Source organism: Lycorma delicatula, chromosome 3 (assembly GCF_047948215.1).
Source record: "Lycorma delicatula isolate Av1 chromosome 3, ASM4794821v1, whole genome shotgun sequence".
Lineage (NCBI taxonomy): Eukaryota > Metazoa > Arthropoda > Insecta > Hemiptera > Fulgoridae > Lycorma > Lycorma delicatula.
Genome location: NC_134457.1, coordinates 195,525,816 through 195,541,658, shown reverse-complemented (window position 1 = coordinate 195,541,658; position 15,843 = coordinate 195,525,816). Strand labels below are relative to the sequence as shown.

The window sequence follows — 15,843 nt, the reverse complement described above, 5'->3', positions numbered from 1 at the left end:
TTATTCATTAAGCAAAATCTCATTATACTACAACAAAAAGTAGTAAAAACAAAATGAACAAAAAGTAACCAATAACAAACTGCAGACTTACAACTACATAAATTGTTAAAATTGTCTCCTCTCACTCTGACACAATGCTCTGCTCTGTCTAAAATTTCTTGGATGATTGTCTTTACTGTATGAGTTATCTGAAAATGTTAATCTTTTTTTAATTCTCATCATTCTCAAGAAAAGAGATTTTTGATTTTGTTTGGAATTTTAACATTTTTCTCCTGTAGTTTGTTCACATACTGAAGTGTAATTGTTGCTCTGTTGTTGGAAAATCTTTTACTTCTACTTTATTCTACTTTAGAATCTCTTAAAAGGGCAAGTTATTTTGTAAAAATTTATATATACTTTTCCCATCAGGTGTTCATTAAAATTGAATTTTCCTATAATTTTTTCTCCAATAATCCCTCACCAAACATTAACATGAATCTATGATAGAAACTTTTGTGTCGTATGGATTTTCAGAACTCAATAATTGTTTGTGAGTTATTAACTACATTTTAACAAATTTCCTCGACATCAAATAAAATAAAACGTAGTTTATGATTTGTTTTCAAGCCAGTAATAGAAGTTTAACTGCAACACAAGATTTCCATTTAATAATAAATTTTTAATCTTTTGTAAATAATAAAACAAAGTTTTTCTTATTAAAGTATTTACCAATTTACCATAATTTACTCCATAAAAAATTAGTGCAAAGGGATATATATCTTAATACCAACCCCAGGCTTCATTGAATGTTCTGAATTACATTTTTGACACAACATTCTTCTTAACATTCAACAGAATATGAAGGTGATGTAAATTAGTCATTTATGTGTAAATACTGTATTTCCAAATCCATTGTTTATCAAGGATATGAGGTTTTAAATCCTCCTATTAGGAAACCTTTCTTGATATTCATTATGTGCATTCCATTACAAAATCAATAACAAAAATTTAGTCTGTGTATTCTTCAATATAAAACGAAAGATTTTTTTTGACTGATTAGCATACAGTGTATTTTATTCCTTCCATATAATAACAAAATTATTCCAATACAATACAAAAAACGTTTGTTGATTAGCAGACAATATTTCGAAGTTATGAAATAAAGATACTCTAATTTATTTTTTATACTCAATTTTGAATGTGAAATAGTTGTATAATTTTTTTTTATGTTACTTTTTAATCTTGTAAAACTTGTAAATTAAAAATTGCTTATTAACTGGTCTTTCATTTATTAATGGCCATTAATTTTTTCTACAATTTTTTGCTGAATTGAAAAAAAATGTTTGTTTAATTTGAAATTACAACATTTTTTTACTTATTTTGGCCAATTTTCTTTTAAATAGAAGCCGCTTATTAAAGTTTTGTTTTCACTTGAATTTACTCATCGATTTTGCGCAGAATGAATTTGCCACAAAGTTCATTATAAAGTTTTGTTTGTTTTTTAACAAATTCAACAAAATATATTCAAACCCAAAAAAGTCAGTCTTTCAACTCATAACTTTTTGGGCTTTACAACAATTTTCTTCAAAACTTCTTTCTGGAGATACAGTTGTGGGATCCTTTTTTTTCAAGTTGAAAAAATACAATCCTAATATTTTGCCCTATAATTTGTGACAAGAATTTCTATGTAATCTCAGTTTACTGTTAGAAATAAATTGTGAAATTTTTTGTTTCTGTAACTCAAAAACAGTGAATGTATTTCAAGATGTTAATATAAATTTTTGTTTATTTTCATTAGTCGAATATCCTGTAAATCTTTTCAGTAGAACTTCTTGGAGTCGTTAACATTTCTTTGTAAGATACTCTACATATAGATTAGAAAATAGTTTTATAAATAAGTCCCAAGCTCTAGTTTCAGAAAATAAGTGATGTATTATTTGCTTTAATGTTAATTGCAATTATTTTTAAAATTACACCATCAGATCGCGCAAAGTTATGAGTACAGTGTTAGTTAACACTGTACTCATCAGTTTAGCTTTACGTTAATTTAGTCGGGAGATAATTATCAGATGAACTAGACAATAAAATAAGAAAATGTTGAGAAGCATACGTTTAAGTTTTAGAATAATTTATTTATAAGTATCATAGCAGAAGAATTGAAATTATTAACTACTTAAAAGAACACTTACTGCTTCTTCCCCTTTCTGAAACACTTCATGAATGTTTTTGTACTGTGCATGCTTCAAGAGATGAACAACAATCATTTTAAAATTAGTCAGTAGTTTATAACTACTACTGCAGTTGTGAATTTTATTTCTACATTAATTAAATAAATTTTATTATCTCCTGATTGCATTCATCATTATTAAATTTTATCTTTTTTAATGTCCTGTTAGTCTACCTGTGTAAAATTTTCACAATTAACCGAATCACATTTTATTTTATATATAACTGTTTTGTTATAAATGTGATTTGTGACAGATTTATTTAATCATTGTATTTAATTTTTTATTATATGTTACAGTATGTATCCTTCAATCATTTTAATGTGGTGATTTTTTAATTTGTGTTTTTATCCTTAAATGTGAGTTTTTTTAATCAAGTTACTATTTATTTTTTCTTTATAAACATTATTAACAGCGATATATTTTATGAACTCATTGTTTAATTCATTTTTATTGTCTAAATGTCTTAAAGCTGTGAATCATAGCCTTATAAGTTGAAATTTTTTGTTGTGGATGAATGGATTCATTATTGGTAGTCATTACCGGTAGTTTGGATTTTCTATTGATTCCTAATTATAATTTATTTTTATTCTTTTTATCGAGAAAATTTATATTGTTATCCATTTATTTATTTCAAAATTATATCATATTTGTAATCAGTTTGTTTGTTATAGATTACCAAAACATCATCAACATAATGAATTCATAATTATTAATCGTAATTAACAATCATTGTTAATGGTACACTTATTTATTTTATGTGTGTGTTTTATGCTGTTAATTACTTTAGCTTCCATATTTTGTATAAATACTTCAGCCATTATGCTAATTAACAGTGAACCCGTCGTCAGACTTTTTTCTTGTGTGTAGTAATTATTATTAAAAGAAAAATAATTTTGATTTATCGTTAGCTATAAAAGAATAATTATTTATTTAATAAGTTATTCATTTATGTTATTTTTATAAGTCATCTTTTTATTATTTTTATTGTTTCTTTAATTGGAATATCGATGATCATATTCTTGATGACATACAAAACTATAATGTCATTGTGGTCTGTATTTACTTGTTTTAATTTTTCAACTTCTTGAATGTCATTTCCTATGTTAGGCGTTTTTAATATAAGTTGAAATTTTGTAACGAGGTACATTTATGTTACTGATAACTGACTAATGATCTTATTACAAACAGACAATAAAGCAAACCAAATAAACATAAAACATGATTTTGGCAAACCCTATTTAAATTTAACCAATACATCATTAAATAAAAATTATGATTATATTTTTAAATTAGGATTAAATCATAATTATCCTAATATTTATAAAAAAGATGCAAAAACTACCATAATAGATATAGATAATTTATACAATGTTCTTCCAAATGAAAAAAATTCTGGACAGTATGGCAAAAGAAATAAAAAGAAATATTAATAATACAAGAATAATGATAATGATAAACTTAATAAAAAATGTAATAATTTAAAACACATACTTGTAGAAAATAACTTCATCATTCTAAAGGCAGATAAAGTAAATATTCCAATCATTATAAAAGAAGACGATTACCACAGTAAAATAGAAACATTTCTAAACAATGATAATTATAACAAAGTTAAATGTGAACCTACTAATAGATTCAGTGTAAAACTTAAAATAATGCTAAACAAATGTAAAGAATTAATTCAAGAAAAGAAAGATTGTAAATAATAATTCATCTTCTCCAGTATTTTCAGGACTTATAAAATACATAAGTATAATTTTCCAATAAGACCTTTAATCGATTATATAAATGGAATGTTATAAAATTTCTAACTGTATTTTTACAAAAAAAATGAAAATTAAAACATATCGTATAACAAGAAATGGCATTGAAAAATTAAAGAAATAATTATTCTTTTACAGCTTACAACAAATTAAAATTATTTTTCTTTTAATAATAATTACTATATACAAGAAAAAGGTCTGACGACGGGTTCTCCGTTGAGTAGCATGGTTGAAATATTTATACAAAATATGGAAGCTGCAGTAATAACAGCATTGAAACATCCATAAAATAAAATTATAAATTCATTATATGGATGATGTTTTGGTAATCTATAACAAACAAATTGATTACAGATATGATATAATTTTGAAAAAAATAATGGATTCCACAGAAACATTATACATTGACTAGAAACAGAAAACAATAACACCATAAATTTTCATGATATAAAAAGAATAAAGGAATCTATAGAAAACCTGTACTACCGGTAACGACTACAAGTAATGAATCTGTACATCCACAACACTAAAAAATTTCAACTTATAGGGTTATGATTCACAGAGCAACATTCAGACACTAAAAATGAATTAAACAATGAATTTAATTTAATAAAATATATTGCTATTAATAAAGGCTATAAAGAAAAAAATAATTATTAATTTGATTAAAAAAAACTCATATTTAAGGATAAAAACACAAATTAAAAAAAATCACTACAAAAAAATTAAAGGACATGTACCTTAACATAAAATAAAACTACATACAATATAATTAAAAATTAAGAACAAATAATAAAAAATTAAATACAATGATTAATAATAATAAATCTGTTGCAAAATACATTATAACAAAACAGAATATCATTTGAAAAATACATATTTGAAAGATATGTAATAAATTTTGCATAGGTATGACTAACAGGACATTAAAAAGCAATTTCAAGAACATGAACAAGCATATAAATTTGGAAAACAAAATTCTAATTTTGTAGATCACATCCATGAAAATAGACAGACATTTTTAAAACTAGAAGATATATCATTAATAAAAAATGAATAACCCAAACTCTTGAAAAAGTACACATAATAAAAAGTAAAATTCAATAATGATGAGTCCATCCAGAAGATAATAAAATCTATTTTAATAATTTAGTTAAAACTCATAACCTCCAACTGGCAATAGCAGTTGTTAATAAACAGTTGATTGATTTTAAACTGCTCATTGACTGACTCTCTCTAATGTTTCAACAATTGACTAATTTTAAAAAATCCCTTTCGGCATGCCGGAAGACGAAGGTAAATTTCACTGGTACTAAGTAGGGATAAAAAAGATTTCCACCTTAAAGTTAAGAAAAATTTCAAATTTACTCAATATAACAATGGTTGCATATGAAAAATGTTGCATCTTATTACAATTCCAGCAACATGTTGGTCACCCTTGCCATAAGGGTTGGTCATGTCAAAAATTGTTACAGACAAAAGTTTTAGATAATGTTTAGAAGACTAACGATCACTTTAAACCGATTCGATACTGTGCCTATTAAGGGAGGTATGATTCTTTTGTCTTTGAAACCCCCATTTTTCACCCATTGTGGGCCAATGGTTGGTGATATCAAAAAGCTTAACTTGGATAAGTTTTAGGCCCTATCCAAAGAATAGTAGGAACTTTTAAACGAGTTCGTTATATCACTTAATAAGAAAGTTATAGCAATATTTTGTTTCTTCGAAAATGCCTCCCATTTCCACACCCATGGTCTGATTTTGCCCATTAATGAACTCGACTGAGATTTTGGGTCGTTATATTTTATGTATTAATTTGAAAGTTACTGACACAAAATTACGGCAGTTATTTTGTCCACAAAAAAGTGAAATATATATATAGACTGTCTGGGGGATGTGAAACACAAAGATATGTCAAAATTTTCCAGAAGTTGAATCGTGGTACCCATTACAATAGGTAGCTTTCTTATGAAATCTGCGTAATTATTATTGTTCATCTGATGAATCAGTGCGCACTGCAAAAAACTTTCATGAAGTTTTTTAAAAAGGGAAGAAGCAATAAATGTTCTTCAATTAGTTAATAGTTTTAAGTTTTTTTATTTAAAAAGTGAATTCTGAACCAGTACAAAACTTAACCGGAACTTTTGTCTGCCTGATGAAATAGTATCCTTTTCTAATTCAGTAATATTTATTGAGCTTACTTTTTACTAATTCATGTAATATCGCACCACAAAGTGTTTGATTCAGTTGCCTGCACATCGGATGGAGAGGTAATAGTGATATTTTAAATACAACACTAGAATCTTATCCATTACTTCCTAAACGTTTTTATAATAATGTAATAGAATAATTAATGGTTATGCACTATATTTTCTGTAAAAAAAAAAAAGAAAAGAAGTAATGTTTATATTTTCTAGATAATTTTTTTTCCTTAAAGAATGTTACTTAATATGTCTAAAATTTGACGATAATTATAATATAGGTGAAAGAATGTAGCTTTAAAGTAATAGTATATAGCCTTTTTTTACAACTTCCGATATTTCAGTTCCCTCTATCTTTATAATAGAAAATACAATGAACACTTATACTTATCATCAAGTTGCATGTTAATTCTATTATTAATTTATTTTTATATTGTTGAAAATCGAAAGGAAAACAGTTCATTCCTGTAAATATTATAGTATAAATTAAATAAAAAATGCCCTCATTTGATTTTTGTCAACTTATCAAAATTTTTAGTGAATGCTTTTCTATAATGTTTTTACAGACATAAACATATTTTAATTTTATGATAGTGTTTTAAATTTATTTTTCCCACTTAACCATTTCCTGTTTTTTTCCTGACCTTATTAGTTATGATTGTTATCCTTAAATGTATTTTTTTATGAGTTAATTATCAATAAAACTAGTAATTATCTTATCAATTTCATTTTTTTTATTTTTTATTATTATTTATTTATTATTAGTTAGTGTTTGATGTGGCAGCAATTAAGGGCTGGACAGATGAAATGTTATTTTCTTCTTGTTCTTTGTTTGCCCATTCTTTTATTATTATTTTCTTAAATAATTATTCTCTGCCCGCCCGCCCATTTTGCTAGTTTATTGTTTTATTATTATTATTATTATTTGTAGGACCTCATCTTGCTTTGTTTTATTTATTGGTTTCTTTATAAACATAAATAGTAGTGGGCTTTTATTGGTTTCACTGTTATCATCTATTATTTTGATAATTTATATTTATATTTTTCAGTGATTACTTTCATCTCTACCATTTACTATTATTTTTATTATACTTTTCATCTTTACATATTTTTTTTTTTTTGTATTTATATATATATATATTGATCTATTTATAGTCTGCTTGTTTAATTTGCTGCAATCCACCCTCAGTGGTATTTGTTAACTATTTTTTTTTTTTAATATTTATTCTTACTACTGTAATAAATTTTATTGTTGTTTGCGAATAATATTGTATAGTAATTGATCTATTAATTACTGTTTCTTTTATAAATATTTATGTACAATATTTACATATCATAGATTTAAAGTAATTATTATAAATACATTTTTTTTTTTTAATATATATTTTCTTAAGTGATTGATTAATTATTTCATATTAATGTGAAATTTTTAGTATTTATTAACTATAATTTTTTTATGTAACTTTTATATTTTATTATTCCCTTTTTATATTAATTATAATAAATTAGGGTTTAGGCTATATAGGATAGATATTTTTTTTATTTTGCCGTAAGGCATATAAAGTATTTTAATGCTCTTTATTACACACACATATATATATATTGATACATGTACTTACTTTAACATCTCTATTTTAATTTGAAACCTCAATTTTTCTTATTACATTAATATGTTATTTATTTAATTATCATATCTATGTGTTAAAATCTGTATCTTCTTTTCTATTTAAATTAGTCTATAAACGTAAAGAAAGAAAATAATAATAACAAATTTAAAAATAAAAATCATATTAATTACAGTTTCATAAAAAATGTATATCTTCTATGTAATTGCTTAATTTATTATTCTCTTAGTATTCATTTTCCCTCTTTACAATTTAGATGTTTATTATTTTATTGTGTATAAATTTTAGTAGACGCAATAAGTTAATTAGATCACATCCGATAGCATATTTGCTGTTGAATATGATGTAGACAAAATGGAGGTTTCAATACTATCTAATTATTGATTAATTTATTGTTACTATACCCAATTTTTATGTTTCTAAATTAAATTTACTGAGTTGAGTTTATTTTCTGTCACTTTCTGACATGCACTTTTATTCCCTTTCTTTTCTTTTTCTCTCTCTATTGCCATGCCTTGGCCTTTCCGGTCGTCTTCAGCAAAAGTAATTATAAAACAAAAGAATGGTAAGTTTCTTATTCCTCCTTTATACTAAGTTTGGGTTTTTTTTTTAATTTAAAGTTTCTTTGTTTTTTCTTTAATTTATTTTCTTTATTTTGTTTACATTTTATTATTACTATAATTTTGTTTGTTTAACTAAGTAATCAATTTCCTCCCTTTGTTTATTAATTAAATAGTAAGTTTATAGAATTTTCTGTTTGAGTTTTCCTTAACATATTTTATATGTAGTATGATTATTACTACCTGATTAATAAACTGCTAACATATATTTGCATTTTATTTGTAGCACTGCATTTTTCATAACATGATTTTGTTTCTATTTATTTCTATTTGTTTTTATGATTAATAGACTACTTTATTTAAATTTTGTTTATTTGATTTGTGCTACACCATTAAATAATAATAATAATAATAATAATATTTGAAATAATCAGCTTTGATGTTATAAAAGTTTTCTCATTTATTTTTCATTGCATCCTTATCCTTTGAGCTGTAATTTTTTTACTAATTGGCATTAAACTTTATAAGTGGTGTATTATCCTTCCTGTCCAATATCCTATTATTTTTTTCACTCTTATTTATATTTATTGTTAATCTTTCTGTTCATTTTGTTAACATTTATGATAATAATTTTTAATTTTTCTTGTTACATATTGTTTACCATTCACAGAGCCAGCTCTGTTTAATTGGTGGTGGTTTTTTGTTTTTTAATCTCAAAATTAAAGCAATAAGGGCTAACAGAACTTTCTTTTCAAACAAATCATCCATTTCACTTATTGTCCATTTTAGGAAAAACAATTTTGATTTTGTTTATATTTACTCTAAAAAATTATATACTCATAGAATTGAATTTTATGCCAAATTATATATTTATATATAACAATTTTTTTTTTCTATAAATGTGTGGATTAGAATCACTTATGTTATTGCATTATTTTTAACTTAACAATTATACTTATACTGCTGTCGGTTAGCATGTAGATATTTCATGCATATTGATTAGGTGCTATCAGCAAGTCTTAATTAGGCTTAAAAATTTCATCTCTTTGGAATTTTGTTAGATTAAAATAACATTCACTCATAGTATATCATCAAAATATACAAAACCAACAGATGTTGTCCATAAGTAATGTGGTATTAAGTTCTGCTGATAGAGAGTTTTTTTTAATGTATAATACTATTAATCAGTTTAACAAATAGAAAATATATTCCAAATCGTTTGTTTTCTAGTCAGTTTATTTAGATGCAGTTAAAAACTAAATATAATTTGGTAAGATAAATTTTACATTAAAAAAAGTTTTTTAAAATCTGTGATGAATAGGTTTTGAAAATTTAGTTTTCGAAGGTTAATTAAAATCATTTACAAAGTTAGGTAAGGGGGAAAAATAAGGACTCAGGTAAAAGTACTAAAACAGGAGTTTTCTTATTACTAAATGTAAATAAATTTATTAATTTATTCTTGGGCGTTTTTGTTATTTTTTTGTTGATTTTTCTGTAGTTAATAACAGATAATTTCATTACTTTTTACTTCTCTCATATTTACCTCTCACTATTACATTATATTAATGTAACTTCACCCGTGTTTATTTGTTAGTATAATTATTTTATTTTTAATACATTATTTTTTAATTATTTATCTTCAGATTTTTGTTTCCAGTCGTATTTTTTCCAAGAATAAAATTAGTATATTTTTTAAAAGCTTGTAAGAAACTATTTTTATGATTGCCTTAATAAAAAAACCTAAGAAATCTGAATATACATAGACATTTGTAAACATATTTTTGATCATTTACTGTAAGAGCACTTGTGTTTTATTTTATATTGATTTCCTTTTTTATCAGTCAGCGCTATACATCTCAAACTGGTCTGTTTCTACATCTGAATATCTATCTCATAAGACCGTTATAAGTTATAACAAAGAAATCTGATATTAAAAGCTGTTTAAATAAAAGCTGACTAATTAATCATCTGATTTTTCTTTTTAGTTTAATGGACATGAAAATGTTGTACCAAATAGTTTTTTCTATGTACAGAACAGGATTAAGTTAACTATAAATTATAATCAACTTAATTTGCTTGATAGAAATGGGTAAAGTAAAAGCAAAACTAAGTTAAAATCTAATATGTATACATAATGTGATAAATTTACTTAAATTATGCTTGTGACATAGATGTTCATGTTTCCAGTATTTTTTGCTCATCTTTTAGAAAAAAAAGTTGCAACTTAAACAATTATATGGTGATAGGTGTATCTGAAATTATTTTATGACAAATATAATGAATTATTTATCAATATGGTACTTTTTTAATGATTTCTTTCATTGAAACCAAAATGTATATTTATCTCCTGTGATAATAAAATCTGGGATTTGAATCGGATAAAAATCAAAGTCCCGCTACAGACTCTGCCACAGAGGCCAGCAGAATATTATAATTTCATATGAAAATAATATCAAAATATATTAAACAAATTTATGTAAAGCCATGTGTTTTATAGGAAGAGTAAGAATTAAAATGTTCCTTTAAGTTTTATATTTGTACGTGAGTAGTTATACCCCATGAAGTGTCACTCAAATTTGAAGTTAAAAATATTCTGAAGTGAAAAAACTGGTTGATATTTTAATCTAACTACATGATAAATTACATTGTCTGTACAGTATTTTCGTATGATATGATAGCTTAATAAGTTATAACTTATTTACCATTTGATATGACATAGTAATTATTTTCAAGAATGTGTTTCTGATTGTGCAGCTACTTGTTTTTCTTTATAAATATTCTCTTTGTCATTTTTAAAGGAACTCAAGTACATTAGTGCTGTTACAGTATTTAATAACTTTGATTTTGAATAATTAAATTTTAAATTATTCTAATTTATTTTACCATAAATTTCAGAAAAGAAAGTTACATTTTTTCTCTTATATGTATGATTAGTTTTATTAGGTTTAATTAGAAATGCAGTATTAGTAAAGTAAAATAATATATTTACAACTACTAAGCTGTACTATTTCAAATTAAATGAATCTTATTTATTCATTTTATTTGGAAAATTCTATTTCTAACCCGTATTTTTCTTTTATAATTATACATTTGTCATAAATCATATCTTGAATTTCGTTTGGTTGTTACAGGTATTTTATTTTTCAATTTTGTGAATTTTTTATTTTAAACTATTTTTTGAATCTTCAACTTTGTACAGGAATCTCTTTAAAATATAATTATATCACTCATTCATTAATTCATCCTTATAAAATCCATTTTTATCACTTGCCCTATCCTTTTTGTAATGATATTAACCTCTGACCTAAAATGTAGTGGGCAGAGTAGAGATATGCCGCCTCAAACACTAGGCCATTTAAGTTTTGTTTATTATTTATTTTTATTTCTTTAATTACTTATTTTATTTTTGTTTATCTTTTTTTGTTATTCTTCTTAAATTTTATTTACATGCATGTGGTGGAATGTTGTAATAATTTATTGTTTTACTTATTACCATTTGTATTGAAACTATGTTTTCTTTAATTTTGTTTTGTTTGATTGTTTGACTGTTTGATCAATTTATAGTATTTTTGTTATTTGTTGTTGCTTCAGTAGTGTTATCGCCTAATATTTATGTTATTCTTAAATTTAATTACTGATTTCTTTATTATTAAAATTTATTTTACTTTCACAACATTTATGATGTTGTGTTTGTATAACTTATGTTGTAATTCTGTGCTGCTTTCTGCGTTGATGGTAACTTTTTTTTGTTAGTTGATAAGTAAAAGATGTTATTATAATTGGTTCTATTAATCTTTACAAATGTATTTTATAGTTTAAACGAGTAATTTCTCAATTTAATTGTATATTTTTAAACGTTTCTTATTATATTTTTTTGTGCTTTTATTTCTGTTTGAAATTACTAGAACCAATTGTAAAGTTTTATATATAATAAATCTTCTGATTTAGAAAGTGTCTTTTTATTATTATTTACTAAATGGAAACAATTAGTGCAATTTCTTAAAGATTTGTGGTAAAAAATTTATCCAAAAAAATAAATGGGAAGTGTGGAAAGAATATTTGTATGAACACAATCAGTTCATATTCAAATCATGTTTTGTTATATTTAAAAAAAAAAATTGTGATATATTCTTAAAAAGGAATATATGTGTATTGAATTACTATTGGAATGTATCTGTTAGAAGCTACAGCTGTCTTGCATCCCCTAAAATAATGAGAAGGCATTTTAACAAACGTTATAGTATCGATAAAGAAAAAACTTCCACTTTAAAGTAAAATTATTTATTTATATGTTTACTTGATTTAACAATCGGTCACTTATGAGAATGAATTGTTGCGCTTAAGAAACGTAACAAGTAAGTCTTTTATTCCTTTATGTCATTATTAAGTTATGCAGTAACAAATTTTTTAAATGGATTTTACCTTCATAATAATTATAATTCACACTCCTGATTCTAATCTTATACCGCATTTTAACAGATAATTACCTTGACTTTAATCAGTCTAGGTAATCATTGGAATATCAGTCGATGATGTCTCTTGTAACCAAAACCCAAGATCTTGTAAAAATGTCCAGTTTACAGCTGCATATCTTGTTACTTTTTTTATATATAAATAATGTAGTGTTCTAAAATAGTTGGATCAAAAGATGATTTTAATCATCCTGTGAGGGATAATATAAGTAAAAGTATTAAAGTATATGTAGATTAAGATAGGCCTCAAATTAGTATTAACAGATCAGTTTGATTTTTATAAAACATTTTAAGTATTTCTGAAAAAAATCTTCTCTCATTTTTTTGTCTGTAACACTCAACTATCCGCTTAAAAATATTTAAAAAATTCTAAATAGTATACATCTTTGAAACTATTATATAAAATGTAATTCAAACAAATTTTTATTTAAAACGTTATTTAAATCTAACACTCTAGCAAATCAGGACAGGATGTATTTTATGATTTATGTTTAAAAGATAAATATTGGATTGTTTCCATTTATCAACTTAGGATAATTAATTTAGCTAATACTGTATTAAAGGAATTATATTTGGTAAGTCATTGTTCTTAGTATATCTGATGGTGTATTCAGTCTTGTGTTATAAAATAAAGTAAACTACAAAATATTCAGATAAAAATTTAAATATATTGATAAATTAGTAATGAACAGTTTTATTTTAAATCTTATTATCATTTTTATTATGTTGTTTCTTGCTAAACTATAATGAATGTGCTGTTTTCAGCAGCAATACATTCATTAAAAATAAAGAGATAGTTTTTACTATGTAAAGTAATTCATATACACAGCATGGTGTAGTTGAATGTCAGCTGTTTTTAATTAGAATTTATCAGTATAGATGTATTAATATCTACCATAATATTATTAATTTTTAGCATGTAATGAACTTTTGATGTAATGTAGTATTGCAGCAAGCGCTTTTGATGTTTTATTTTATTTATTTATTATTCTTTTAATTTATTAATATGTATTACATTTTTAAAGCATACTTGTATCCATCAGTTGAAGTGTAATTCAACTGAATATTGCCTTTGATCAAGATTGCCTCTCTCTCAAAAAATTAAAAGAATAGTTTGCATTTTTCTAAACCAGATTTTTTTTTATAAAAAATGAAACTGTTAGGAGAGAGATTTTTTGAAAATAATTAAACTTAACCTTTAATGTTCATAATAGAACTTCTTCACATACTGGATAAAAAAATTTGCAACTAAACAAAAATAAATTTAATTTGTTTTTGAAGGACAAGAGAATGAACAAATTATTTTATAATCTGTGTTACATTATATTAAATATTAATTAAAACCATTCGATAGAGGTTTTATATAAATTACACAAAGTACTAAACATTTTCCCCCAAACATTTCCTTGTTTTATAATAATTCAGAGCATATTTCCTAATTCAGAAAATATATGGCTGTAACTCTGTCAGATTTTATTAAAGGAATTATCGCTATACTTATGGTACCTTTTTTACTGATCACAAAGTAGATTTATTGATGATAAAACACAGTTATTCCTGGAAGATGATAAATTGTACATATTTAATATATATTTATAAAATATTGAAATAAAAGAAATCATATTAGCAGTAAAACTCGAGTAAGATGATCTTATGTTATTAATCCGATTTGTATATTTTACTGAATAATGTTTTAGAGGTAAAATAATGTTTTGTACTACATTATAAAATGTAAAAATAGGCATTATATCATTAATTCCTTTCCTAACTGATTTTTTTAATTTTTTAAAGAATATTTTTGAAACTCAGTGCTATATAAAATGAGTATTAATGACAGAGTTACCTCCAGAAGTGTGTAATTGGTTAAAAATACAAAATGAATTAATAAGATAAAAATATCCTAACCTTGTAATGTAAGTACATGCATACACACATGTAATTTTGTTTAATCTTACAGAAATTTTATGAAATTTTTTTGTTCCCAAATTTAAAGTATATTTTTTTTATTCATAGTTTTGCTCCTTCATATAACAAGAGTGTTATTTTCTGTTTTTGAATTAGAAAAAAGAAACTTAAACATATTTTAGAAAGTTAGATTGATTTTATTAAGAATAGAGGACTTACCCGGTTGACACATCAACCACTAGTTTTTGGTTTTTGTCCTCCAGTTAAGACAGTTCTGTATGCATAGAACTGCTGCAGAATATAAACGGCTATCTTGCCAGCCGCTAGAAGATTTCAGCGTTTTGCACAGATGTAATCGGGACAGCAACTGACCCAATTCCTATGGCACTTTTATGAAGAATAATATAAAAAGAGAAAAGCAGAAGGGGATGATCAAACCATAGTTACTGCCTCTTATCAGGGTAGTTTAACATCTTTCATGGACTTGTTTTATAATCTTATTGTCTTGTCCAGGACATATTTTGTACTGTATTTTCTAAATCACTTTTGGCTCCTTTAGTAACCACTTTATGCAGTATCATTAAAATAATTTTCACTGCAAGTGATGAGAAATTTGTGAAGAATTAAGTTTTAATATATAATGCGTATAATGAAAATAAAAGCCTGTGTTGGAGAAGGTCGAGACAGCATTACTACTGAACCTGAAAACTTTTTCACCCATGTAATAGTACAGCAATATTAATAATTGTATTTTTATTTATGCATGTTTAATTTATTATTGTTTTCATGTTTTATTTGTTGTAATTCATTATTATGTAATAAGTATTAATATTTTAATAAATAAATATTACAAAAACAAGAATTTTAATTTAGGTTTACTTTTAAACTAAAAAAATGATAATTAGTGCTTGAAGGTTTATTCTCTCCATAATTACACTAAATTAGATGTACAGTTATTGTTGTCAATTCTTTATTGTATAATATTTAGAATTTTCAAATTTTTTTTTCATTGATTGTATTATTATTATTATTATTATTATTATTATTATTATTATTATTATTATTAACACTTATTTGAAGTTTACGTTTTATGTCCAGTTCCTATGCAAG

The 15,843-nt window shown here is 24.1% G+C and overlaps 1 protein-coding gene across 5 annotated transcripts in view; it reads left to right on the top strand.

The window, feature by feature from the left end:
* Positions 1–15,843, top strand: part of LOC142322336 (serine/threonine-protein phosphatase 2B catalytic subunit 2-like) — a 552,551-nt gene that overhangs the window by 498,138 nt on the left and 38,570 nt on the right. For 2 of the 5 annotated variants that reach the window (XM_075361295.1, XM_075361294.1), the window contains exon 11: positions 8,335–8,361. The exons of the other annotated variants lie outside the window; for them this stretch is intronic. In XM_075361295.1, the coding sequence (XP_075217410.1) occupies positions 8,335–8,361 (27 nt within the window). The remainder of the gene's footprint in view (positions 1–8,334; positions 8,362–15,843) is intronic. 5 annotated transcript variants of the gene reach the window in all.